Source organism: Synchiropus splendidus, chromosome 17, assembly GCF_027744825.2.
Source record: "Synchiropus splendidus isolate RoL2022-P1 chromosome 17, RoL_Sspl_1.0, whole genome shotgun sequence".
NCBI lineage: Eukaryota > Metazoa > Chordata > Actinopteri > Syngnathiformes > Callionymidae > Synchiropus > Synchiropus splendidus.
In genome coordinates this window covers 12049930-12076844 of record NC_071350.1, presented here as the reverse complement: position 1 = coordinate 12076844, position 26915 = coordinate 12049930, and the positions used below count along the sequence as shown (strand labels likewise).

Genomic DNA, 26915 nt, shown 5'->3' with positions numbered 1-26915 from the left:
AAGGAAGGACGGCGCCATCATATGTGTTGAAATGTCGAGTTATGTTGACAGTCGTCCACTCGGTGAGGACACTGTCTGTTCTGACAACCCTCTAGCTTGTTAGCTTGCTGGATGGATGGATGGATAGATAGATAAAAAGATTGCAAGCTAGACAGACAGATAGCTTGCTAGCTAAAAAGATTGCAAGCTAGACAGAGCGATAGATTGCGTGCTAAAAAGATTGCTAGCTAGACAGACAGAGAGCTTGCTAACTAAAAAGATTGCTAGCTAGACAGAAAGCGTGCTTGCTAAAAAGATTGCTAGCTAGACAGACAGATAGCTTGCTAACTAAAAAGATTGCTAGCTAGTGAGATAGCTTGCTAGCCAAAAAATTGCTAGCTAGACAGAGAGCTTGCTAACTAAAATGATTGCTAGCTAGACAGATAGATAGCTTGCTAGCTAAAAAGATTGCTAGCTAAGCTAGCTAGGTTGCACATCTATGTGTTTTTCAGACTGTTCTAGTGATGTCACAGTGTCTCCATTTAAAAAACCAAACTTGGTGTTTTGATTGATCCACATTTTGATTTTATGTATTTATTTTATTATTATTTATTTTAATGAATTAATTTATTTTTTACATCATGACGCCTCCTGTAAGCAACAGTCTCACCCAACCTCACTTCCTGTTTTTAAATCTCCTGTGAAAATTCAGTAGTTTCACTCATCGTATTCAGTGTTTATGATGGTTGGTTAACTCCACTGGTTAAATGGTTGAAAGTATATAAAAAAATTGGATCGAGTGTTGACTCTGACGTAGGTAGTGATGTACTTATGTTGACTATTGTCTTTACATCAACTCAGTGCGCCCAACTTCACGCTGCACAGGGGACGCCATAAAGGGATGGTGGCACAAGTAGTTCGGAAATGTCATGTTTGATCTGAGAAAGACCTTTGGCCTTCTCAAAAAGAACACTTCAGGAAGTAAGGAGAAAGTTCAAGACGTTGAGACAATATCATATGGAAAAAGTATACAAAAAATAAAAGTATACTATATAAAGTAAAAAAAGTATTCTTCTGCAGCAACATCAGTCGAGTCAGACATGAGGCAACAAAGCAGAGAATGTGCCGGAGCGGCGTCAGCAAGCTCAGGAAAGTACTCTCACACGTATCACCTAATTCGATTTAATGACTTCCATGATCAAAACAAGACATTTGCTAGCACTTCACGTGCTCTTGCTGTACAGTTCTCGTGCCAAATATCAGTGATTGACGCATGATAGCCCGATTATTGTCATGTGTTTTTTCACACTTCATTTGCAACTCAATAGTTAGTGCCGCAGGGACGCTAGCATGCTGCACGTGTCAGATTAGCATATTTCCACAACATGTTTGTGGAGAGTTTAGTACAACCTGTCTTGTCTTGAGTACGATGAGGCGAGAGCGGAATGCTGACGCCACAGAATACCAACAGGAGGTTCGGCTGGCAGCCCCTCCTAATGTGTCAGTGACTCAGTTCAACACCTCACGAATAAAACGCCAACAATGAATCAGCCTGACGTCGCTTGGTGATAGCACTGTGTGTATCCTGTCAACCACAACACAAATAATGGGATCAACTGACTTTGCAGCTTATTTAAATGGAGTCAAAAAGAGACCGTCGATTTTGGTTGTCTACCATGGGAAAAAAAAATATGGTTGTTCTCAAACAATATGTCGAGTCCTTCAACTTTAATTTCTAATATCAAGCATTTATTGGTTTAAAAATGTTTTTATTTATTAACACTCCTCTGAAACGTCATCCAACATGCAAACCAGAATTTAGAGCAGTGAGAATTTTACAATTGTTTATCGACTGAAAATATCATTTCATCCCGTGGTTTGGTCTTCATGTTTAAATTATAAGCCTCTTTTAGTTCTAGCTACAGTAACAAACACGAAACCTAAGAACTGTTTTTGAATAATTTGGAAAAATGTTTTCCCACCTTGCTCATAAATACATACACCTCAAAACCACAGAGAAATCTAAGCCAGTGCTTTACATCGAACGCTCCCAACATTTGCATTCCTCTCTTCCGAGTCTCCGCTTACGTAAGGAAGATCTTCTGCCGCCCGATGACGCCGTCTTTTCATCAGGTATGTAAAAAGTGATAACTGCAGTTTTGTTAAATCTCAGTGGAGCATGGAAATAAGCTAAAATCAAAGAAGATGGAGGAGCTCAGGGCTGTGGTGAAGAGGGGAAACTAAACTCAACATGGTGGATGTTTCAGACAACACAACGTTCCAGTTGTGTCAATAGGGATGAGGAAGAATTTGCTACTTCGTAAAACCACTTGCTTACCTGCTTATTTCATATGTATTCTGAATGAGGAAGTCTATTGTCTAAGCCTCTGAAGACAGTAAAGCCACATTCAAGTCCTTTCATGTGAATTGTCTGGTGTGTTAGGACTGTCCAGCCAGGATTGTTGACACTACAGGCACGAAGCTCAGCAGTGGAACCACAGGTGATGGAGAACAACTTGAGCTCAGAACTGTGGAAAGAACACATGGATTTATTACGTTTTTATTAGAGGAACTGAAACCTGCGTTCCACAGAATCCGTTCTGACAGCTAGTTTTGTTGAGAGTAGCGCCCCCGTGTGGTAGTTTATCTGAGCTTAAACATCGAACCACACCTTTTACATTGTCTTCCACTCAAAGGCATTTTAAATGGAATTTGACCTCGTTTTAATTGTGTGTGTACTATAGGAAAATTCAGTTTTGAATATCCATTTAACGATAATACAGCACTGTATCACTGTTGTGTCTTTTTTCTGCTTTTTGCACTTCCAGTCTGCACGGTGTTTTTTAAATTTATTTTTACTCATTATTATTATTTTGTTTCTTTGTAAATATATATTCTTCTATTTTTCTCTGTAAATATATATTCTTCTATTTCCTATTGAAAATCTCTATAAAGTCACCATCGACCGGAAACAAATTCCCTGTATGTTAAACATACTTGGCAATAAAGCTGATCCTGATTCCTGATTTATTTAATTCACTTCGATCTATATATTCTATGTTTTTAAGAGAGAGAAAAAAGAAAAAAGAACACTTTTTAAAACCATTATTTGGAGGAATTAAAGTATTCATATCTGCAAAATATAAACCAAAATATAAAATACCTTTTTTTCCTTTTTCCAGAATTCAAGTGGATTTCTTACCTCGGCAGCTTTTCCGGTCTTGTTGCAGCATCCCGGTTACACAGCTGCAGACCGGACCGCTGGTTCGGCTTGTACAGATCTGTTCGCAGCCGCCATTGTCTTCCTCACACCAGTCCGACTCTAGACAAAGATGGACGCATCAAAATCAGGAAACAATTTATTTTGAAATTTTATGCTGCTTCTTGTGTGTTGTTTCCCAGTTCCAAGTCATGTGAGGTAATAGGTCAATTTCTGAATTGATGTGTCTGTGGGGTATTGGATGATTTATTAATAGAAAAAAAATATCTTTTAGGATGTTAAAGACGCAATGAAAAATTGTGTTGTGTAGGATTTGTGTTTGAAAATCAGAAAATATCCATCACCAGGGCCAAATATGGTGAGTAACTAGCGTCAAAATAGAGGAGAACCTGTGACCCAGATGGGACAAACATGTCCCCTTCTTCAGAGATCAGGGTTCAAATGAAGTTGTGACTCTCACCTCTTCTTCTTATTGGCCCCACTGACAGTATGTGTTCCTTATGGCTGCTGTCCTCCGAGTACATTCTCCTTTTATGTGGACAGTTCTGGAAGAAGAAGGTCACAACAACAGCAACACAGATAAGCTAGTGAGCCAAGCAGAGGTTCCTGTCTCATGCTCTTGTTGAGTTCATTTTCTCACCACTTTGCAGGCATTGGTGTCCGAGTCGCACAGTGACACGTCGCAGTGGAGGTGGACTTCATCGTAATCACCGATGAATTTAAAGACCGTGACATGGAAGCGGCAAGTGAGTGAGACTCCATTTTCCGCCATTCCAATCGTGTTGTCCTTAACGTTCGGGCACCTGGAGAGAGCAGGCATCATAGGGAACAGTTGGGCAGCAATGGAGAAAGCGCTGTTGCCTACCCTCTCTCTATGATGATGTATCTGAGTCGATCACTGCTGTAGCGGGAAGGCGTGGCCCAGCACATGTTCACTATGAGGATGAGCTGGTTCTCGTCCGCTCCCTCGACAAAGACACCGACAAACAGTACGTCTCTGGTGCTGAGCACCACCTCGCCCTCCCTGTAAGGATGCCGGTATGAGGAGTTCTTATAGAGCGCCATCTTGGTGATGAAGTTCCCCTCTTGGGTTGGAAGCGTAAGGTTGATCACGCTGAGCAAAGTTAGAAGAGAAACATCTTCAGCTCGAAGGTGACTACGACTGAAATGAGCGTGTCTAACCTGAGCATGGGTTTCAACACCGTCTCCAGCGAGATCTTGAGGTCCAGTTCGTAGGCGCAGGAGAATTCAACGTTGATGGTTTTGTCTCTTGTGATGACGTTGCCGGTGTTGTTGACACTTTCTATCCAAACTGTGTTTTTGTACATAATGTGGGTGCCGTTCGACTGTGGGAGACAAAAGCCATCAGTGTTGAGAGGATTCCACCAATCTCAGAGCTACCAACGAAATGGCCTGCAGATAAACCATCCTTCCTCCCTCCCTTCACCCACTCATCCACCTCTTTATCCCTCCCTTCATCCATCGGCCCATCTACCCACCCCTTCGTCCATCCATCCAGCCATCATCTATCCATCCATCCACCTCTTTACCCTTCCCTTCATCCAATGGCCCATCTATACACCCCCCGTCCATCCCTCCATCCATCCTTTCCTATCCACCCATCAATCCCTCCATCCATCCAGCCATCATCTATCATCCATCCACCTCTTTATCCTTCCCTTCATCCAATGGCCCATCTATACACCCCCCCGTCCATCCATCCATCTACCTCTCTATTACTCTCTTCATCCATTCATTATCCGCCCACCTATCCACCCATCCATTCATCCATTCATCCAGCTACCACTCTATCCCTGTCTTCATCCAGCCATCATCCACCCATCTACCCACCCCTCCATCCATCCCTCCAGCCATCCTTTCCTATCCACCCATCTATCCCTCCATCCATCCAGCCATCATCTATCTATCCATCCACCTCTCTATCCTTCCCTTCATCCAATGGCCCATCTATACACCCCCATCCATCCCTCCATCCATCCATTCTTTCATTCACCCCGCCTTACATCCACCCCACCACCAGCCCTACATCCATTCAGCAGACCGACCTGGACAATGGAGCCACAGTGTCCTTTAGTGTTGTTGATGTGGAACGAGATGAAGTCCTCTCCCTCAATGCCGGGACAATGCTCGTCATTAACCCGGACATCTTCGCGCTCAAAGCCCAACTGAAAGAGCTTACACTTGGAGATGGAAACCTCCATCTTGGCGTGCTTACACGTCACCTCAGCCTGTATGATGTCATCATCGCCTACGCAAACACACCCAACCATTCCGAAGAGTGAATGAGCATATGCCCACAGCGGAACGTTTGAAACCTTTTTTCTTGCCCCTCACCTCCAGTGTTCGTGGGCAGCTCTGGGCAGCCGCACAGGTCTCCGTCACTTTCCAGCTCACATGTGAAGTTTGTGCAGATCTCTCCAGCACAAGGGTCGTAGATCCATTCTGCTAAAGAGAGGTCAACACACAACGTTAGCTGTCACATGCATCAACCACGAGGCAACAGTGGTGGTGGAAATTCAGGCGCAGAGTAGTGGTTGTATGGTCAAAACAGCAGCAGCTTGGGTTGCGCTTACAGCAGTTCTCCTGGGTGATCCATTTCGTCGATAGGGTGCCCATGGAGCGACAGGCCTCAGCATAAGCTGCCAGAGAACCGCACACTTGTGCCTTTTGGTGGTTGTAGCAGCCATCCAGGTAGCAGGACTGGTAGAAAGGGTGGGGGTCCAACAAACCGTGGCATGGTTGAAAGAATCCCTTCAAATGGGTCAGTTTTTGGCATGCGTCTTCGTTCTGCAGGGCCAGAACTGCAGTGTTTTCACAGGACTGGGCCAGAGCCACGTACTGAGTCTCATCACAACTGCAAGGGTACAAAAAAAGTCACATGATACCATATTGACTACTTTAGCACTATATCTACCACGAGTTCACAACCCACCTGTTCTGCATGCCGTTGGTCTTCCAGCTCTGGGCCAACTCAAGGGCACTAACAGCTGGTTTGCCTCTGGAGGTTATGTAGTCATCGCTGGGGTCGCCATTGAAGTTGCCACACAGGCCGCACACCTTGTTCTGGAGCCGCTGGCCCATTGTGATGCTCAGCGTGTTGAAGCGGTTGTATCGCACCTGAATGTCTTGTTGGGTGTCGATGACAATGAAGCCTTCAGATGTCGATAAACGCGTCATCAGTCCGGTTACTATCGGTACCGACACTGGAGTACCATTGACCTGCAAAGACAGATCCATAAGTCTTGAGATACGACAGGTGCCCCAAAGTAGACAGATCCCTTGGCTAAAGTGGTGAATTCAACAATTATCCATGAGATTTATGGTCTTAGGTGGAGCAGGCACAGGATTCCAGAGAATGCATCATGATACATTAACCTTCTCTCACCTTGACAGTGCTGCCAGAGATGAGTATGTTCTCCTCATTGATGTACAGGTACACATGAGAGATGGTGGTGAGGTTGGGGGTGCTCCATTTATCAAAGTTCGCAATGAGCTGGAAGGACAGGTCGGGAAGTTTGTGACAGTTGGTGGACAAAACAAAAGAGCAGGAGGCTGGGAGTCGCAGAGACGCCCCATCGAACGTTCGGAACACCCCGCCTCCCGATGCCACGCAATGCTGTGTCCGTCGAAGGAAGCACCCCCGTACCCCGTAACGCAGGGTGCACTCTTCTTCAGCCTTGCAGCGCCTTGGGTCACACTGAATCAAGTTGCGCCCAATACACTGGCAACGCTTAGAGCAGTCACTGTTCCAGAAGAGCTGTTTGGGCTGAAAAACAAATTCAAGTAACTAAATAACTTACATACTTTCTATTATTTGTGGTTGGTGCCAAAGGCTGGATGTCACAAAGGGAACTGACCTCGTAGTACTTGCCATCTGTGTAGCAGCCGCAGTTCTGAGCTAGGATGCAGCTTTTGCCATTGAGGACGTAGCCGGGGTCACACTGGCAGCCCTCCACGCAGTCCCCACTGCAGTCCCTCTGGCCACGGGTGGGGGCGCACTGGGGCGCGCAAACTGGAATGCAACTGGAGTAACGGCTGTTTGGTGGGCACTTCTGGACTGGGAGCAAACAAGTCAACAAACGCTAAAAAGCTTGCATTGTTCAACAGGCTTCTTAAAAACGGATGCCTCAATGAAATGTTATTGTGAGTCTATGTGGGCTTTGTCTCATAAATACTTGTAAGTGCTCAGAGGGTGATCCACAGACAGTCAATGGTTAGCACTTGTCTTTTGAAAGCCACTAATGAAAATGTAACATTTATGACTCGTATTTTGGTCTTTACAAATAAATAGTCATTTGTTCATGTATCGTTTTTCATTCGCATCATAAAAATTAATTCGTAAAACTCAAAATTTTCTTTGTGAAATGAGATTCACATATGTGGAGCAGCAGTTACTCGCATACGCTGCTTGTATTATTATGACACGCAAGCGTGTGAGCTGCGAGAGACAATAATATCGGGGACCAAGCCATTTTCCAGATTAATACAAGTAACATCTGACTTACGACCAGGATCCGTTCCGACCAACCGGTCATAAGTCAGTCTGGACGTAAGTTCAATGCCATTCAAAATAGCCGACGCGAGGGTTATAGTTACTAGATAGATTGCTGTGTGACAGTGAGCTGCTGGGTTAATGCCGTACACGATGCTGGGCAGCTACGTGCTGCGGTGCCAGACATTGAATAAAAATAAATAAGCATGTGTTGGCTGTGGTTGCAAGTACAGGTGGATGTAAGTCGAGCAGGTCATAAGTCAGATGTTACTTGTATCTGTTTGTTAAATTTAAAGCACTACCATCTTCATGTACCGTGACACCAACGTGCAGAGGAGGCAATCCACGTTTTTAGCATCCTTCACATTTACATTGAACTTCACTTCACACTAACTAAACATACCTGATACCCTTTACTGGCCACATGAAATACTTTGCAGGCCGGACTTGGCCCCAGAACTTGAGTTTGACACACGTGCATTGGGTCATAAGCATGATATGCGCCTTGAAATGTTCCATTTTCATTAAACTCCAGGCTCCACCACTGAGTTCTATTCAGAAACAACTGATAAAGAACTAAAGGTAGGACAGACTTGAACTCACCACATGGTGTATCACTTTTCCAGCCCGTGACAGGGACGCCTTGGGTCTGGCAGGTGCTTGCATAGATCTGCAGCCAATTGCAGATTGTATCTTGAGCTCCTTGGTCTAAACAAGTGTCCTGCAGGCAGCTTTGATAAAAGAACGCTGGAGCCACCTTGCTGTGACAGCGGGCAAACACACCTCCTCGGTCCACGAGGAGCCCGCACAGCCTCACAGCTTCAGGCTCAACAAACACATACAGTCCGTCCCCAATGTGGAAGCGAATGCTTGTCGCGGTCTCTGCTAAGTCGTCACCAGTGTTTGGGTTGCCATCGGCCACCATGAGTGAGTCATCGCTGAGGACACTTTTGTCACCAAGACCACATCTTGGACAGGAGTCACCACACCCCACTTGGCAGAAGGTGTCCCTCTCAGCCCAGGCCATTCCCCACTCAGTGGGGGTGATAGTGGATGTGGACAACGGCAGACCTTGGCAGAGGCCACAGGACATGTTATAGAGGTCTCGGGGTAAAGTCAAGAGGAGAAGAGTGTTCCAGTCAAACGCCACCTTGAGTCCAAAGTCTGTCTCCAGGATGAGCTGCATTCCAGAAGAAAAGATGTTGACTTTTCCAGAACCCAGCTTGAGAGGGACGTGCAAACGCTCCTTGTTTACCTGAAGGACAAATTCACAATATATTGGACCTGTTTTTAGTCGGTGAACATGAAAGAAAGGGAAATCAAATGAGAGTGAGAGGGACTTGCAATGAGAAGGTGATGGAAAAATGTGTGTATTGTTAATCATCCAAAAGTGGGGCATTCCAATTTATCTTGTGATGTTTGTGAACCCGGTCCAAATGTCACTCACAGACTGGGTCTCTCCAGAGCCAAATCCAGGGTGTTAAAAGATGCTCATTGAAATCTGAACCGGCTTAAGCAAATCAAAGAATCGTTCACTCTGTCTCTGCCTGAACACTGAATATTAGTTTTAGACGGTAACATCTGAACATGTTGTCCTTACCGTGACTGTGTTTTTGTAGCTCCGCGACACTTCAATTTCATACTCGTACACCTCCAGCACAAAGCCCCTCACCCATATGGCCTGACCCGTGTCCCTCTCCTCATTACGAGCCGCCAATTTAAACTGAGGGAAAACTCCGTTGTTAACAGCAGCATTCCAGCTTCCTCTTCCACAGTCAGTGGTGGCCATCCTCAGAGTGCACGAGCTCTGCAGCTCAAATGGAACACTACCAAATGGTAGAAAGTGTCCATAACCAGCTGCCACACATAGAGCCTCGGTCCGTGGCTGGCAGAAATACAGGCCATCCACCTCCTGGCAGTACTCCTCAGGTTGGCAAGGCACAAGCTGACAGTACACACTGTTGTCAGACCCATTGCAGTAGCAGCGCTCCGTGCATTCCCAGTCGGTCCAGAAGGTCTGATTGGTCGCAAGGAGGCGACCCTGGCTTGTGCAGCCACAATCGCTGCGTGATATGCAGAGTCCGTCGCGCAACGCAAACCCATCCTCGCATTGACATCCCTCCTGGCATGGGAGGGGACACGGTGCCTCCGGCTCATCCAAATTAGAGCAGGTCAGAGGGCATGCAGTGGTGCACTCGTCGAAGTGGCTGTTCTCAGGGCATGGAAGAGCTGCGAGGGAAAACAAAAGATATAAGTAAAATAGTTTCTGTAGAGCAAGACAGCTATATGGTTGTGGGGGTTCTGAGTGGTGGATTCTTCCACAGCAAATAGTGACCTCAAATATATGGAATATTTACATGGAAGAAGATCAACTCACGGCAGTTGGTGGCACTCCTCCAGGAAGTGAGGCCTATTTGTGCATCCTGACAGGCAGTGGCATAAGCATGCAAAGAAGAGCAGAGCGCCGAACGGTTTCCATCCTTCACGCACATGTTGTACAAGCAGTTCCGGAAGAAAGGCGAAGGGTTGACGACGGTGTGACATGCCAAAAAGGAACTGTTCCCAGGGTCGTTGATGTTCCCACACATCCAAGGGCTCTGGTAGAGCCGCAGGTCGGTGCACATTCTGTACAAGTCATCGCAGTCTCCATTACAGGTGAGGTCGTCCGCGATGGAGCGCCAGCCGTCGGTGAACTGCTCGGTAGATTCCGCCAAACGTCCGCTAGGGAGACGGTAGTCATCGCTGGCGTTGCCATTGAAGACGCCGCATAATCCACAAGTGACGTTGTAGAAGATTGTTGAAAGGGAGATGTTGAGGAACCCTTGGCGCGTGTAGTGGACTCGGATCAGACCACGGGACTCCACCACAGTGGCGTTACCAGGTGCCTTGTAGATCATCATCAACTCCATTGGATGAACATAAGGAAGAACCACTGGCTCACCATTTACCTGGAATAAGCAAGTAGAAAACTCTCATTTCCTTAGATATTGTCTTTGTCCGTACAGTGGATCTTACCTTTATTGTGTCAAAATCGAGACCCCCAACCTGAGCCTCGAGGTTAGCCACTGAAACGACCACTGGTCTTTTCCAACTGGGTCCTTTATTTACCAGCCGTCTGCCTATTTTAACTTCCACGACTGAGCCATTAGCTGGGACAGGGCCGCATAGCTTTAGCAAGTAGTAGGAGCTGTCATCTGGGAAGAGCAGGAATGCTCCATCAAAGGACGCGGTCACGGAATTCTGCGTGACCGAACACACTCCCTCCCTTCGAGGGTAGCAACCCAGCAGGCCCACCTCTGCGACACACACCTCACCCTCCTTACAAGACTCATTAAAGCAGGAGACTTCTCCAGCAGGTCCACAGGTGCAACGCAGAGTGCATTCGCCTTCTTCACCACTGGGGCCGACCCAAAAAGTGGCGTTAAGAGGGTAGTAGAGGCCGTTGTGCTCGCACCCGCAGTCGTTACGCTGAACACAGCGGCTGCCACTGAGAATAAAGCCTGGATCGCACTGGCAACCCTCAGTGCAAGGATGAGCGCAGTACAAGGGGGCAGTCAGGTCCGAGCAGGAGGCTGGACAGGCGCTGGTGCAAACCTGGTAAGTGCTGAACTCGGGGCAAGACAAAGCTGAAACAAGATGTGGATAATGTCATGATGGTTTTCTGTTGGAGTAAGATTAAATAAGCATATCTCACCACAAAAGTTTCGAGATCTCCAAGGTCGGATTGTGACACCCAGCGCCTGGCACGCCAGGGCGTACGCTTGGATGGCCTGGCAGAGTGTGGTGATATTGTCCCTGTTGCTACACATATCATAAACACAGCTGTAAACAAAGGTTGTGGGGTCCACCACGGCCCTGCAGTCTCGAAACGGTCCGTCTGTTTTGTTGATGAGCCCGCAGTAGTCGGGGCGAAAGTAAAAGGCTTCGATTTGTGGATCACAAACGCTGCAGTTCTGGATGCAACCATCCGTGCACCTCCAGTCCGGGTCATCCGCCCTCCAGCTACCGCCCAATTCCACCACGCTCTCAGCTAAAGATCCGTCAGGAAGGACGGGGTCATCAGCGGGGTCGTCGTTGTAGTTGCCACAAAGGCCACATGTGTTGTTGAAGTAGGAGCTGGGGAGCGAGATGGACGCGTAGTGTTGGCCATCATATGTCACCAACAAGCCGAAGTCTGTTTCAAGAGCAACAGCCACTCCAGACTGGTAAACTCTGATGGCACCAAGCTGAAGTTGGATTGGTAATGTCTTCAACAGTCCGTCCACCTGGACAGAGACGATAGGAGAGACGATAGGATGACAGTCAAGGGAACTGAGCACATCATGTTGGTATTGGACATTCATGATTCAAAATGGACCTCACCTTGACTGTCCCAAATCCGCCCTTGGGCAACATGACTCTGTGGCCGTATACTTCCACGGTCACATCCCGAAGCCAAGAAACAGAAGCAGCTCCACGGTTCTCGTTTTTGGCCTCCACGCTGAAGAAAGGAAGTCCCGCCACCTCCCAGCAGGGTCGGGCAAGCAGGTACGAGCAAGTGCCTTGGAAGTGATAGAGGAAGCCATCGAAGGTGTGGTAGTGAGGGTCACCGAATACGACGCAAGTGCTTGTGCGAGTTGGCTGGCAGTAAAAGGCCCCGTCGTGCTGCTCACAGGTCTCCAACTGGCCACAAGGGGCCTCCAGGCAATGGACCTCATTGTCTATGTCAAGACAGCGGCATCGCTGTGAGCACTGGTCAGAGAGCCAGAAGATTTCTCCTCGCCTGTAATAGCGACCTTCAAATTCAAGAAAGGACATCAATCTGAGCATGAGAGGTTTCACTGTCTCACTCACAAGTTGTCGGCGGTACTTGCCATTGTAGCTGCAGCCGTTGGCAGGATCAATGAGGTCAGTGTCAATACGGAAGAACCAGCGCCCCGGAACATTGACATTGGTTGTCTGCTCAATGTTGACAACGTCATTTGACCGAGACCCTGGGAGGTTGAAGAAGTGCCCAACATCTCCACCATTGAAGCCTGACTGAAAATGGGCGAGATGGTGGAGGGATTTAGAGACGGCAAATGAGGAGCACTGCAGTTCTCCTCAAGCTACCTGAGCCGTGGTACCACCGAGTCCCGTCAGAGGATCGCCCCCACTGGCTGTCCCTGTGCTCCATATGATTTCACCATAGTTGAACATACTGAAGAAGGCCACGCCATCTGAGATGAGTACAGTTTGGAATGTGTTCACCTTTTAATCAAACAAGAGGATTGCAGTTTTACAAATACAGAAGCAGATCAAGTCAAACACAATTTGTCTTTATTGGTCATGAAGTTTGTGGTGGATCAATAGCATTCAACACCTGGAACAAGGGTGTCAAACGCAAGCGCCAGAACGTCCTTCAGTCGGAGACAGTGTTGTTTTCTTTCAATGAACATTCATCTGTTTTCCCATCTATCATCGAATTCCCCTTCGCCCTCTACCCAGAATAAATTGAAATCCATAACATTTCCTTGAGTTAGTTTTGATTTTGATTTCAACTACTTGGATTTATAGGCTTTTCAGGCCGCGTAAACCAACTTGGAGGGCCTTAAGTTTGACCTAGACTCATGGGTGAAAAAATGGCCCTTAGCTATTGGTGATAATATCCCGAGCCAAATACTTCATATTTATAACCCAATACAGTGAGAAGAATGAAGTGAATGGTTACTGTACCGGGGTTGTCTGACTGCCGCCATAGAAGGTGACTTGATGCCAGGTTGAAATGAAAGTCCAGGTGGCTGAGAAGTCTGGCATATTTTTGAAGTACTTCCTAACATCATGTGTTGCTCTTTCCAAAATTTCCGGCTCGGTGGACTCTCTGTAGAACACGTCCCCGCGGATGCCGTTGTGCACGTCGGCCCAAAGCGGGGCGATGAACGACCGGCTGTCGCTCAGAGGGAAAGCCTCAGGTGTGAACTGGCTGACCTGGACGTTGAACGAAATCACACCGTTGTTGTTGACCTGAGAGAAGAAGACGCGGTTAGCAAGGAGGATGGCGTGGCGTCTCTCTCGCTAGGCTAACAACTTACATAAATGGAGCGGTATGGAATGTTGAAGAAGACAAAGGGGATGAGTAAAGTGATTTCAGGGGAACTCCCATCGTCCATCTTGGGGGTCTCTAGGTCCCTATGAGCTGGGCCATATGGGTACAGGATATCATGAGAACCAGCTGGAGAAGGAGGAGAAGCGTTTGAGACGCCTTGTTGGGACAGTAGTCGACTTGAAACAGCGAAACATCTTTGAGCCTTGTACCTTCTGTGTGAGTGAAGATGCTGAAGACATAGAGCAGGGCGACCGTGCAGTCCGACCTGAACATTCTAGAACAGACAAGAGAGTGTTACTTTATCAAACTAACATTTCCAGCTAATGTCAATAGAAAGGTTGGGAGCCATTAGTCATCAGTAAGAAAAGTGAGGGGCGAGAGCCTTCCACAACAACGTCACTTCTTTAAGATCAGGCTCCCAGGTCTCCCCAGAGAAGACCTAAAAGGCCTCCATTATGTTTGGCAGAACAATGTGCCGGGATCACGTTTGCCTCGGAGGTCCCCTGTGAGTCGGCACTGGAGGACCGCGGATCTGTGTGTGCGTCGTTCCCCCCGCTGCTCCGGAGTCACGCCGCCAAGCTGCTTAGGACCTCATTACCACTTTAGCTTGGGAGGCGTCCATGCCTTGTTGCTCTGAGGGGGAAAAACCCGCAAACACTGGCGCACTAATGGCTTGGAGCGGGCAGATTTAAATTGCCAAGGTCATCGCAGGTGCCCTTGGGGATGTTGCGTGACGAGCTTGGCTGGACGCCTCTGACAAAGTGGGCTTCACGGCCAAGTTGGCTCTAATGAGGTTAATCAAAGCCCAAATGTCCATAGGTCATGTTCCGCTAACACCTTAAAAGATCACTGGAAACCAAAGCCATTCGTGTTTGGTGGATTCACATTTACACCACTTTTAATGTGACTCTCACCGTCTTAGAGTGGAAGGGGGGAACTATCCATCCCTCCATCCATCTCTCCAAATTTTAAAACCATATCACCTTTCGAATTGACTGTAATGATCATATAATAATATGTAACAACTATTGTTAAAAGTAAAGTTTGACATTATGCTTAAGACGCTGAGCTATTCCGTCCCACTAGAGGGCAGCAAAATGCATTCGCTCATGAATTGAAAACGATTGAAATTCCTCGAGTTTCTATAGGATACGCATAATTGTTGTTTTCGCTTAACTATATACAGTACGTTAAATTTTGACATGTCAGAAACATTTTGTTCGAAACATTTGAAGTAAATATTCGTTGTTAAACATTTTTTTTCCCCAAACTTTGAAGTGTGATATTTGTGTTGATGTCCACAATTAATATAAATAAATCCTAAAAGATCTGAACGTTCAGAAAAATTACTGTAGTCTGGCAAATTGTTTAATGTGGAAGATAAACAAAAACGATCTTGAATTGTTATTTTTATTTTAATTGAAATGAAATGTTTTATGTATATTTGAGAAAAAAAATATGAGTGAAAACAGTCAAAATATCACAAATTAATAGTTTAAATTAATAGTTCAATTTCTGGGAAAAAAAGATTATATTCTGAAATAAAAAGTAATAAAATGTGTAGTTCAACAGAGGAGAAAACAAGCGAGTCACTCACCTGTCGTCGAGAGATGGACATCTAGCTGCTCACCTGTCGAGCCTGGCAACCTCCTCACTCTCCCACCCAGCTGAGTGGCATCCACACACTGCTGCTGCTGATGGTGGTGGTGGTGATGCAGAGAGGAAAAGTTAATTCCTGGCGAATCACCAGCTACGAATGAGAAGAAAATCCAGAGAGAAAAGACTTTTCTCTTGCATTCCAGCCACGTCCTCTAGCCGACTGTCTGTGGAGAAGCTGTGAAAGGGGCAGAAGAAGCAGGTGCAAACTTCACCTGGATTGTGTTCACCTTAATCTGGGATCAGCGTATGGGGAAGGTGGGGAGGACAGGGAAAGTGAGAGGAGGGACAGCAATGGAATCTGAGGACACTTGTTTTATATAGAAGGAAAGGAAACAAGAGGAAGTCCAATATGGCACAGCATTTCAAAGAATTGGGTGGAATGTCCTGGGTCACAACTGTCATGAGCCGCTGCTCAGTGCCAAGTGATGATAAAATATTTTGGTAACAATGTGGCTTTTATTGTTGGGGAAAATAAGTCATTCTTTGTCACACAAAATTAAATATTATCTCAAGAAGTTACCTCTTACATTGCTTTAGATAGAACTTGCTTCCTGAGAGTGAAAATCTGTTGGAAATGTTTTACTCACATTAAACTACTTATCACTTGCTCAGAGATGTTTGACCTCATGGGGTCAAATTTAATGAAACGCTCCTCATATTTTCATTGTCACAATTGTTGCAGTGCATTATGGAGCTGTACTGTTCAGGAACTGTGCTTGAGGATGACTGAGGGAGACGGATTCAGAAGGTATTTCTGAGCACAAAGACGTTTGGTTTGGAATCACTGCGCGTGGCTCGAGTTGCATCATTAACATGAGCCACTTTGGACACTGTGTGCCTCCTCCTTTTAATTAGGAAGCGGCTCATTTGTAAGGTTATACAAGACACGTAGTCCTCTCAGATGTTGGGGTGATAGCAGAGGGCGGTTCCGCGCCGAGAGGGTCTGGGAAGGAGAGGGCAGTCAGTTGGGCCTTTGTTGCCAGAGGACAGTGGAAGTAACAGGAGAGGCCGAGAGCAAGGTGTGTGAAAGGCTCCTGGACGGAGGGCGAGCCCCGGACCCCCATTAAGAAACATCCAGGGTCTCCACGGAGGCTCCTTTTAAGGCTCCCAAGTCTTGTTGTGTAAATGGACGCAGAGTTAAAACCAACATGTGAAAGAGAGTGTCACACAAAGAGGGACGGTGACAGACGACCAGGGGAGGCTCTTCAACTTTTCGGGAAATGATAGTCGTCATGTAAAGAAAAACACGTGAAAAGAGATGTGGACCCTTATAGTGGGATCATTCTCTCCATATATCCATTTACTTTAATGCAAGGGAAGGCCACCAGGGCGGCAGCGTAAGCAAAGAGGCCCACGCTTCGCTCTTTCCCGACACATCCTCCAGCTCTTCAGGGGTCATTTCTGGGCCATGCATTATTGCTATTACTTCACGGTCTGAGGGAAGAAACTGAAGTTATGAATTTCAAATCTGTGACTGACTAAAACCATTCCCTGCCCTCTGGAATAATTTCGATTTTCATGCCGTTGGTAGCACTAGTGACTGCATTTTGAGGGTAAAATTTGTAGTTTTTACTGTCACTATTGTAACTGTGTTTTAAATGGAGCTACAAAGTTACTCATGTAGTTGTAGTACACATGTCAGGCCTATGGGTGGCATCAAGCAAGATGATGGACCATCATGCTACATTAGCATAGCAACACAGGTCAGGGGCTCCCTTTCACTCAAGTGTGCAGGCCACAACCCTAAAAACAATTTATTTTTCAAAACAGTAAAAAAAAAAAAAAAAAAAAAAAAAAAAAAAAAAAAAAAAAAAAAAAAAATCAGCGTTCAATTTCTACTCTTCCTTCTTTAAAGCAGGGACCTCACAGTAATGAAAAATATATTGGTTACGCCAAAAAAAAGCTTTGCAAACAAAAATTGTGGTGAGAAAAATGTGGTGAATTTAGCTTTATAAAAAACATTTATATATTGCAATGACCCTGTGGGACTCCTTGTGGAAGCACTGTGTCGTTGCGTTTGAAGCTGTTGTGAAGTCCAGATTAAACATTTTGACGGGCACTGTGTGGCCCACGTGCCAGAGTTTTCTAAAGAACTGGTCTCGCACCGAATGTGACTCGGCAGCACAAACTAAAGGCGATATATTAGCGACAGCAAAGACACAAAGGAGGAACTGTGATAGCCAGCAGGCAGCTCGAGGGCACAGTGTGGGAACAAGGTCAAAGTATCACCGGCTCTTGAAAACCCCTCAACCCTGACCTTCACAAAGAAGGTCCCGCACCAAGTCACCTTATACGTGGGGTGACCAACACCAGATCCATCCCTGTGCCCAGCGGCTGCCCTGTCCTGAAACCTCCTCCGGGTAACTGAAGACTAGCAACACCCCCCTCAGCGCACGGTCAACAGTCCAACTGAAAAATGGAAATAAAATGGTTGAGCACATTGTTGTGTACAGTTAAGTAAAACAAAATGGTTCAAAATAGTCACAGATTCAATAACAAAGGTCAACACAACAGAACTAAAAGTACTAGTCTAATAGCACAAGTCTCTTAAAGTAAAGGGCCATCTGCTACACAAAGCTGCCAGCACTCCAGAGCACCCAGTGACTTTAAAGGCTCCCAACATCAGGTGGCTGCAGCTGGTTGGTGGAGATCATCAGGACAAACCACAGGCACCTGGCGAAATGGTTCACAATATAAAACCTGTGGACTCTCTGAAGTGGACTCCCAAATCTATGCTCTTTTACAATGCAAGTGGTTTCTGTGGTGGAAAATATGAATTAATTCAGATTTTATTTTTCTCTTTTAGAGTGTAAAAAGTACTGTCCAGTTCTCAATTGGTATCACTTTGGGACCCACCATCGGCCCCTACCTGGCTCCAACCCCACATGACAATAGTGAGACAAAAAGTATGAATATTTCTAGTTAATATCTAATTCAAACTGAATGGCAGAAGACACCTAACATGATGGATAACCCCCTAGTGACCCCTGAGGTAGACATGAAAAGTCAAGTGACAGAAGAAGAAGGGTAGAGTAAACTTAATTTATTTCTTGAGGATGTAAAGAATTATATAGTACAAGTCAAAATTGAATAGCATACACAAAACACATATACAGCTTCAAGTGAGGAAACGCACACAGTTATATATTTTGTACATCTGAAAAGATTTGGTACTGAGATGTCACCATGACAAACACTGCTCCCTGAATTGACACTTTTTTGTAATACCCAAAACAAATATAAGAAATAAACATGCAAAGTACAAGATCAGACAAAAAAAAAAAAGCCTCATCCCATGTAAGTTTCTGAACAGACACAGTCAAATTTCCAGTTTTACTGATGGCACTGAAGTCACAATCGCTCACAATTCAAACTGGATTTTTTTTTAAACGTCCCGTTGACTTGAGGACACAGCTTGAACATGTATTTTGCTTTGTGTTTGGTGAAATCACAGTTAAAGATAAAACAAAAGCATCTGTCATCGGTTGTTCTCATTCCACTAAACAAATAAGCACCTTTTTCCCCGTCAGAAAAAAACACACTTTTAAAAATGAACTGGATCTGCTTGGCGTTTCACGTGCACATCCGATCTCCAACAACATAAGCATTGTAAAAATGTCAGTCGATGTTATCTGTGTCAAAGTACACGACGTTAACTCTTGAGTTCAAGATAGGAGGATAGGAGAAACCCACTTGTTAAAATAGCATGTTTTCATTTGTAAATCTTCGCATTATTATGTCACCAACCACGCTAGAAAGGGTCAACAACTCGAACACAAATGCCGGTTGTTACATCACTTTTCAAAGCACCAATTTAGTTCACATTTAGTTGATCTATTTTGAGAGTCCCAACCTCCCACCGTGTGAGACGGACGTGAGAGGAGTGAGAGGCCATGAGCCTCTCTGGATGAACCCACTTTAGCCTAAATGCGGCGGAAGTGTCCGTGACACAGCAGCTGGTGTGCGGTTACCGTCCAGGAGCAGCTCTCAATGGGGCACTGAGCTGCTTCAGACCAGACCACTGGACGTTCCTCCAGTAACTCAACACGTTTTCCCTCAGACCTGCGCTCACCTCACACTTGTCTCCTGTTTCTATCTGAAAGCTCCGACTAAACAAGTTTGGACCCGACTTGGAAAATACCTGGATTTAAAGTGGCGCTGCTGTAAATCATTGCAAAGAATATGGGGTTTAAAATCTTCACAAGAATAAACAACAGATCAACAATCTCTTTTAGAAAGAACGTTTGTAACTTTTCAATAACAACACCATAATCCCTTGTGCACTGCAGATGGTTTCACCATCTGTATTTCTTTCAGCTCAAGCCACCAAACTCTAGTTCCGCTGAGGAAACATACATAAATGTTGCGCGGCGCAAACCCTTCTCTACATTCAAACCACCTTTTACCAAATGAAAAGGCTCAAAGCTTATTATCCAGCGAGCTGCAGCCGCAGCTTCAAATATTGGAGGAGCTGCAGCGGTTTTTCACTTTGAGGACCACGAGGATCTCGTCCCCGTCCTGGATGCCGTAGGAGTGGAGCGCGCGGCAGCCGCACTTCAGCTCCTCGGGTCCCAAAACGGAGCACATTCCCGGGCTGATGTAGAACAGCCGGATGCCGTTGGTCGGCAGCTGCAGCAAGGCTCGCAGGTGCTTCTTCAGGTCGCCCACCGTCTGCTCCAGACGGAGGCTGACTGGCTCCACCCTGTCGCCGAATCGAACGTCTACCATTGTGCTTCGGGGGCGCAGGTCCACCTCCACCAGCGGGGCCAGCTGTCCGTACTTGGACACCAGGCTGTGGTACCTGGAGGAGGGAAGGGAAAGATGGAAAAACAAAAAGTCATAGACTTATTTCCCACTTTAATTCAGTGTACAAGTGACAGAGGCAGGTAAGAAGTGACCAGTGAGTGACTAACAAAATAAAAGTCCTCCGCTTCATGCCTGCCCGTGAGAAAAGTTCGGGGGCCTCTCAGGGGACAGCGACTTCCAGATAAGGACCCGGGAACGATTAAATAAAATCCCAGAGAAAAGGCTTTCAAAAAGGTCCAGTAGCAGCTGAGCCAATCAAAGCAATTTCCCTTCCCACCCTGAAGCTCCGCTACAAAGCCGATCCGCTGGCTCTGGGTTTTTGGCAAAACCTGGGCTCCACCTTGGGAATTGTGCTCTAAAGCCTGAGTACACAAAGTTCCATTCTGCAGGACTAAATGGCTTCATTTAAGTTGGCCAACCTGGTGCTCATTTCCAGCTGCGTGGAGGTCGAATTCAAACCTTTTGGATTAATAAAGTCAATAAAGTTACCTGCTATATAGAGGTTTAAGGTTAGATGCCCAGTCTGTCTGGTTTCTCCAGGCTTTAACTCACGTCTCTGATACACTGTTCCTCCATCCAGTTGATAAAAACAATGTTTTGTTCCAACGTGAAACACACTCCTGGACAGGCTTAGATTTAAATGAATCTGTGTTGTGGACAGGAAGTAACATGAATTCCACTCAGAAAGCTGCTAGGTTTGCACCCAACCCTGGGTAGCTCTTACTCTAGGTCAGACCCGGACAAAGTGCGGCCCGGGGGGCAAATAAGGCCCTTTCACTGGATTTATGTGGCCCTCCTGGAGTATGCGTAAAACTATAAGACTGACATTGTTGTTGTCCCTGACATTTTTGTCTTGTGCATTGTTATTTTGATCATTATGATGCAACTGAAACATAACTTTGTTTTTTTGTTTTTTTTTTGTACGTGCGGTCAGTAACCTCAGCTGAATACCGTGTGATCTCCTCGCGTACATGCAGTAGATAATAATAAAAAACCTGCTGCCTGAGTCCAACACAATAGAGGATCAACCTCACAAGAATCTTAACAACCACTCTCGTCAGTTAAGACTTCTGTTCCAGCTCAAAGGAGCCTCTCACGTATATGTGTAGAAAAAAACGGTAACTTAAGGTTTGGCAGATTAGGTGATACATAAAAAAAATCTTGCAGCTACCTTCAGTATCACTTTACCAATCAGAGAATTCCCAGCACAAAGGCGTCATTGAGCTCCGAGAGACTGGTGGCATTGTCTCCCAAAGGTTAGTTTCCACCAGTCAGCGGCTACACCTTCCCTTCACAAAATTCATCCCCAGCATTCTGGGGAGGTTAAGTGGAATGTTGCTGGCAACAAATTCATGTGGCACGTCGTGAAATGCTTGCTATCATCACCGCTTCATATCTTAACTCTTGTTATTGCAAAGATTTGACTGGCCTGAAGATTTCACTTAGCGTAAGTGCTGCAGCACACTGCGCCTTGTTTGGATTTTACGGTGGCAGAATTATTTGACAAAAAAAGAAGTGAGTGAGGGCAATACAAGGTACACTGTCTGTGAGTTACTCAACATTACTGTGAGTTTTTGACCATATAGTATCAGTTTCAATAGAAAATAAGACCGGGCTAAGATCTATCTTCAAGTTATCTTCTCAACATCTTGCACAAAATAACCTGCTGACTGGCTATTTTTGAAGACAGTGTGACTCACATATCGGCTGCCTACCCACTCTCACTCATCCGCAGCACGTTGACGGACAGAAACAATGATTCAGGAGACAATATAAAAGCCTCCTTTGAGCACTCATGTAGTGAGTGTGTGCACACTGAATTATCAACATTGACACTGGCCACACATGGAGGCCACAGAGGCGGTGTTTGTCTTGCTTCAACAAGATGTGTTTGACTGATTTAATGACACAAATCCTGAGTTTGGGAAGCTTAAATGACAGTTGCGATGCCTGGCTGTGCTGCATTTTGCTGGACTCCATCAATACACCAATTATTTTGGGGACAAGTGATGGCTCTGCACTACCTCTCACTGATGTGTGAGTCATAGTACCTCTCAGGAAGCTCTTTCTCCGGACAGTCCTGGTAGAACCTGATAAAGAACCTCTCAGCGTCCTCTCGCTCTCCGTCCAACACCTCAGTCCCGTTCAACATGACAACAGAAGGCAGCCTGCGAGCACAACGGGTCGATGATAACAAAGAATGTGCCGCTGCAGGTGTGTGTTTGGACTCACTGTGCTAAAAGGAGGCTGTGCCTCTCCTGGCTCGTGTAGCGCTGCAACAATGGAATCCCCCTGGCTTTGACGTTTTGCAACTTTGGGAAGAAACTTAATCTTTCAATATCCTTCCACTTGCTAAGACCTGAACAAAGAAAAAACTAATTACGATCTTGGAATCCCACTTTTCAGTGATGCCTCTCTGACCTGAGTTGTTGAGGTTGATGCTCTGCAGGTTCGGGAAAAGCCGCTGCAGCATTTCCGGGGAGTCGCCCACACAATCCAGGCAGTTGTTGGCCAGGACCAGCGTGTGGAGACTGGGGTACATCAGGCCGAACTTGCGAACTTCCGACCAATCCTGCAGCTGGTTATCAGTGATCTGCAGCAGGCGCAGCGATGGGCAGGACTTTGAGGATTCTAGTACAGTGTTGAAGCCATTCAGGCACAAGAAAAGCTCCGTCAGCCTGCGGCACAACAAAAAGTGGATGTAACGGAATACACAGTAAAAACCCGAGAAAGAAAAGCGGTTGCTATGTGAGCTAAAAGGTGACTACCAGACTATCTGAGTCAAAGGTGAGGTTAAATAAGTTCCATCTGTGGAATGTGTTGGGGCTAGAAATACACCACAGGCACACAAAAGCAAGAGTACATTTGGATTCTGGTTCACTCTACTTACTCCGGGGTGTTCTGAGTGAGCATGTGCACGGTTTCCCAGGTCACATGAGTGTTGATCAGAACCAGTCGGCGGACCCTGGAGAAGACCTCTGCCATGCTGGGCTCCAGCTTTACGCCGCTCAGTGGGTTGAAGCTTAAATTTAAGAAGTCCAAGTGAGGGATGTTGGCGACTACGGTGCAGATCTGGCAACCCAGAAGCACAGACAAGGCTTTCATGAATAATGTAAGAGGTTTATAAATGGACTTAACAGGGCCTATATTTGGTGTGTAAACGTGTGCGCATCATACTAATGAGGGCCTGGAGCTCTTACCTCTCCCCAGTCGTTGAGCTGGTTATAAGAAAGGTCCAGCTCAATCACATGACCGCACAAGGCTGCGATGTCTGCACTGTCGCCAGCTTTATTTATTCCACAGTCGTTCAGAACCAGCGAGCTGGGCAGGAACAGGCGATCTGCTGCACAGCAGGATTCACCCATTCACTTCACAGAACACCTGCCTGTAAAAGCTGGATTGATTCCTGACGTGTTTTACATCTCTCACCTTTGATGGGGGAGCCAGGAGGACTCGGCAGGACAACTAGACCTTGGCCATAGGGAAAGTTATCCTGGTTGTACTTCTCACTGATGACTTGAATCAAGGTGCACACCTCCTCTTCGTCAGAGGAAGACTCCATTGCTTCGGTCCTAGTCACAGGAAATACAATGTAAACACAGACTTGGATCATGCTCAGTCCCACTTAAGTCACACTGGTGCTGCAGGGTCAGATGAAAACGTCTAAAAATAATTCACTCCAGAAATATCTCATTGACATCACAGAAAAACTGACAACACAGAAACGTGAGAGGCGGCGGCGGCGGCTGCCTACTGACAGCAGCAGATGCACAGTTAAACACTGAGCTGAGCCACCTGTTCTGACACCATCCATTTATTAAATTGGGCGAGTCGTAGTGACCGCATGTTTGAAAGCAGAGCATTGACTGACATTTAAATTGGTTAATTCATTGGCCTCCAACTATTCATCAAACCTAACAGCTCTGTGTTTGACTTTCATTTGTTAAGTCAGTTGCCAATAGCAACTAGAGAAGAGGTTTTACCTGGCTTCTACAGAATACTTTTCATATTTGCCTGGGAACAGTGGCCAGCAGCAAGTAGATTAAAAAATAACAAAAAAATGTTTTGCAGTTTGACTAGTTTTCTATGCAAAAGAAACCAAGAAAACTGCGAAAGAATGAAGAGGAAATACATCAATGGTTTCAACAGCGTTTTATATTTTCAAACAACATCGCATCCTTAGCTTATGTCAGAAAACTCCTGGAAAAATCCTGGAGGAAGGGTTTTCATGTTCTTTTGTTTTTTACTACGCTTCATACAAAATACATTTTCAATTATAAATGGCTGATTTCTTTTTCCATGAAGTGGTGACGAGTACATCAACATAATAAACATGGTTCTTAAGCAATTACATGCCGACATTTTACTACATTTATCACGATGTTCAGGCCCAATATGACGAACTCAAATTTTGTTTTGCTCGCACTTTGAAAAACCAACAAGTATAGGAGACAATTCAGCAAAAAAAAAATGTGCAGATGCGCCCACAGCCAGATCACGAGTCAGGACAAACGCAAACTTGCACAAGATGCTCTTTATAAGTATTCTGAAATTAAATAATTTGGCTTTTAAGTCTGTCAAATGTTCACATGACAGCTGTTTCAAAAGTGTGTGCATCTCAGGAACTCGAGTTTCTTGAGTGGTGATGTCCTGATGTCAATCTTTCCAGGAATGTTTGGCATGACACGAGAGGTATCAGCCCGTGTGTTTTGCCACAATTAGCTATTTTTCCATTTAAAATTTGGGTAGTAAATGAAGCATGTTATGACAAAGATGCCAAGTACTAAAGTAAGTACTAAAAGTAAAATGAGTGGATGAGCTTCAAACATAAGAGGTCTGTGATGGTATGAAAAAATAAACTTGTGTCTAGTCAGAGAAAAGGGATATATTTTTATATTTATATTTATCATCTCTATGATGCAAAACATTTGAGTGAGGTCAGTGAAACTTTAAGTTACTAAGTCACTACGACATAAATATGTTCAGCAATGACACATTTCTTATCAGGCCTTGTGACCTTGTCGGTCAACACAAGGTGTTCCAGAGTTCCTCTTCATGCCCGATTACCACTATCAAGCTCTCACAGGAACTTATCTCTAAGAGAGACTGGTAGTCTGTGTTCCTTCTGTTGTTCACAAACACTTCTTACCTCAGATGTTGCAGAGACCAATGGAAAGTCTTGTCTTTGTCCTCACTAAGCCCCCGATTACATGCTTGTACCCCTGCAGAGAGGAGTGGACGTTCAAACAAGACATATATTTCAGTCATCAGCTTTATTATGGCACTACACGTGGACACACACGTGGATATTGCACATGGGAGGCAGAGAATCTTAAGTTACAAAGCCAACAATACAAATGTGGAATGACAGCTGGTTTTCAGGAGCACGGTAGAGTCTGCTGAACATATGCCCCTTCCAACTTTAACTGCCATTATGGGCTTTAACTACGTGACGCGCATCTTTTAAAAGTGTAAGAACGTCTGAACAAAAGAATATGTCATGTTGACAAGTTTATTTTTTGATCTGCTCGACACTGACCCCTCTGGTTAAGATGGGTAGCACGGGGACACTACTGAAAAAAAAACCTGTTAAAACAGATGAGTAGGAATTTCGCTGAAATGCACGCACCGAATAAGAGAGAAGGTTCACACAACCCAGCTATTTGCACATGTTCGATTTGTAATGCTCTTAATACATTGTAACACAAAGAAAAACATTAAAATAGAAGATTTTCAAACCGAGTTCTGCGACGGCTTGTTCAAAACACACCGAGGGGGGGTGGGGGGGTCTCGACAGCGACGACGCCTGGCTTCTAATGTTTACAAGAGCAAAACGCTACACATAACTTCAGTGTCAATGTACCGAGGCTGGAGTTTCTTTCAGGAGAGATGACAACCGCGCAAAATGACATTAAAACCGCTAAAGCACGAACGCTCGTGTCGAAATGTCGTGAACTTCACAGACGGCACGGTTGAAAACAAACGTCGGCATAAGTGCTTGACACTCTCGCACGAACACATTCACATATATATATGTTTTAAATGCTTAACATGTGTCTCGAGTCAGCGGCACTCACCGTCCCCGGAACACCGACGTCGCTGTGTTTGTTTATGTTGTGCTTCAGCTTACTTGTCAGTTCGAGTGACGTCACGCAACTCCCCGGATGTGGCGTAATTCAAACAGCGCTACTGGACTCACCTGAGGGCGTTTATCCCCCTGGCTTCGTTTAAGAATTTGGATTCTGTCCGTTCAGAAAAAAGCTTTAAACCGGGAACTGCGCTATTTTTTTAATCCAATTAAATCAAACAAATTTTAGGAGACGGTGGCCCTATATATATATATATATATATATATATATATATATAATATATATATATAATACGATTTTTACGTTGAAATAAATGACACGGAAATATAACGTATTCTCATTTTCATGTATCATGTAAAAGTAAAAGCTAAAATCTAAGCTAAAATGTAAAATGATGCGTATTGAAATTGGATGTATATATATTTATAATGATAAAGTAGAAAAATCCTATGGCTGACCACTATGCCACTGGTCAAGACTAGAGCAAACTAGAGCAAAGCTGGAAGTCACCCAAGAGGTTTGAACTCAATCTCATGTGTCATTACTAAGTAAAAGCCGTTTGAAAATGATGCTGATGGAATGTAG

The 26915-nt window shown here is 45.3% G+C and overlaps 1 protein-coding gene across 1 annotated transcript; it reads right to left on the bottom strand.

Annotated features, from left to right (window-relative positions):
- Nucleotides 1-1806: 1806 nt before the first annotated feature.
- tecta (tectorin alpha) lies at nt 1807-26389 on the bottom strand. Its single transcript, XM_053846446.1, has 33 exons — nt 26319-26389; nt 25391-25463; nt 23671-23813; nt 23442-23581; nt 23132-23313; nt 22663-22919; nt 22474-22600; nt 22293-22409; nt 19895-20236; nt 13986-14050; nt 13763-13902; nt 13407-13694; nt 12804-12941; nt 12566-12731; nt 12075-12487; nt 11409-11977; nt 10728-11346; nt 10090-10660; nt 9313-9941; nt 8659-8967; nt 8316-8538; nt 7078-7277; nt 6606-6986; nt 6153-6439; nt 5794-6074; nt 5555-5665; nt 5266-5468; nt 4382-4545; nt 4065-4313; nt 3840-4002; nt 3660-3744; nt 3182-3301; nt 1807-2507 (listed from the first exon to the last, which is right to left on the bottom strand). Exons 3-33 carry the CDS (start codon nt 23801-23803, stop codon nt 2419-2421), a joined length of 7761 nt encoding a protein of 2586 aa, XP_053702421.1. The 5' UTR covers nt 23804-23813; nt 25391-25463; nt 26319-26389; the 3' UTR covers nt 1807-2418.
- Nucleotides 26390-26915: the final 526 nt, after the last annotated feature.

Bases quoted from the DNA above. Each gene is read 5' to 3' on its own strand.
- tecta (XM_053846446.1), bottom strand. From the start codon at position 23,803: ATGGAGTCTTCCTCTGACGAAGAGGAGGTGTGCACCTTGATTCAAGTC. The intron at 13,903-13,985 runs GTACAAGGCTCA...CTCCTTCTCCAG, and splicing joins CATCTTCACTCACACAGAAG to CTGGTTCTCATGATATCCTG. The intron at 11,347-11,408 runs TGGTGAGATATG...TTATCCACATCT, and splicing joins TGGAGATCTCGAAACTTTTG to TGTTTCAGCTTTGTCTTGCC.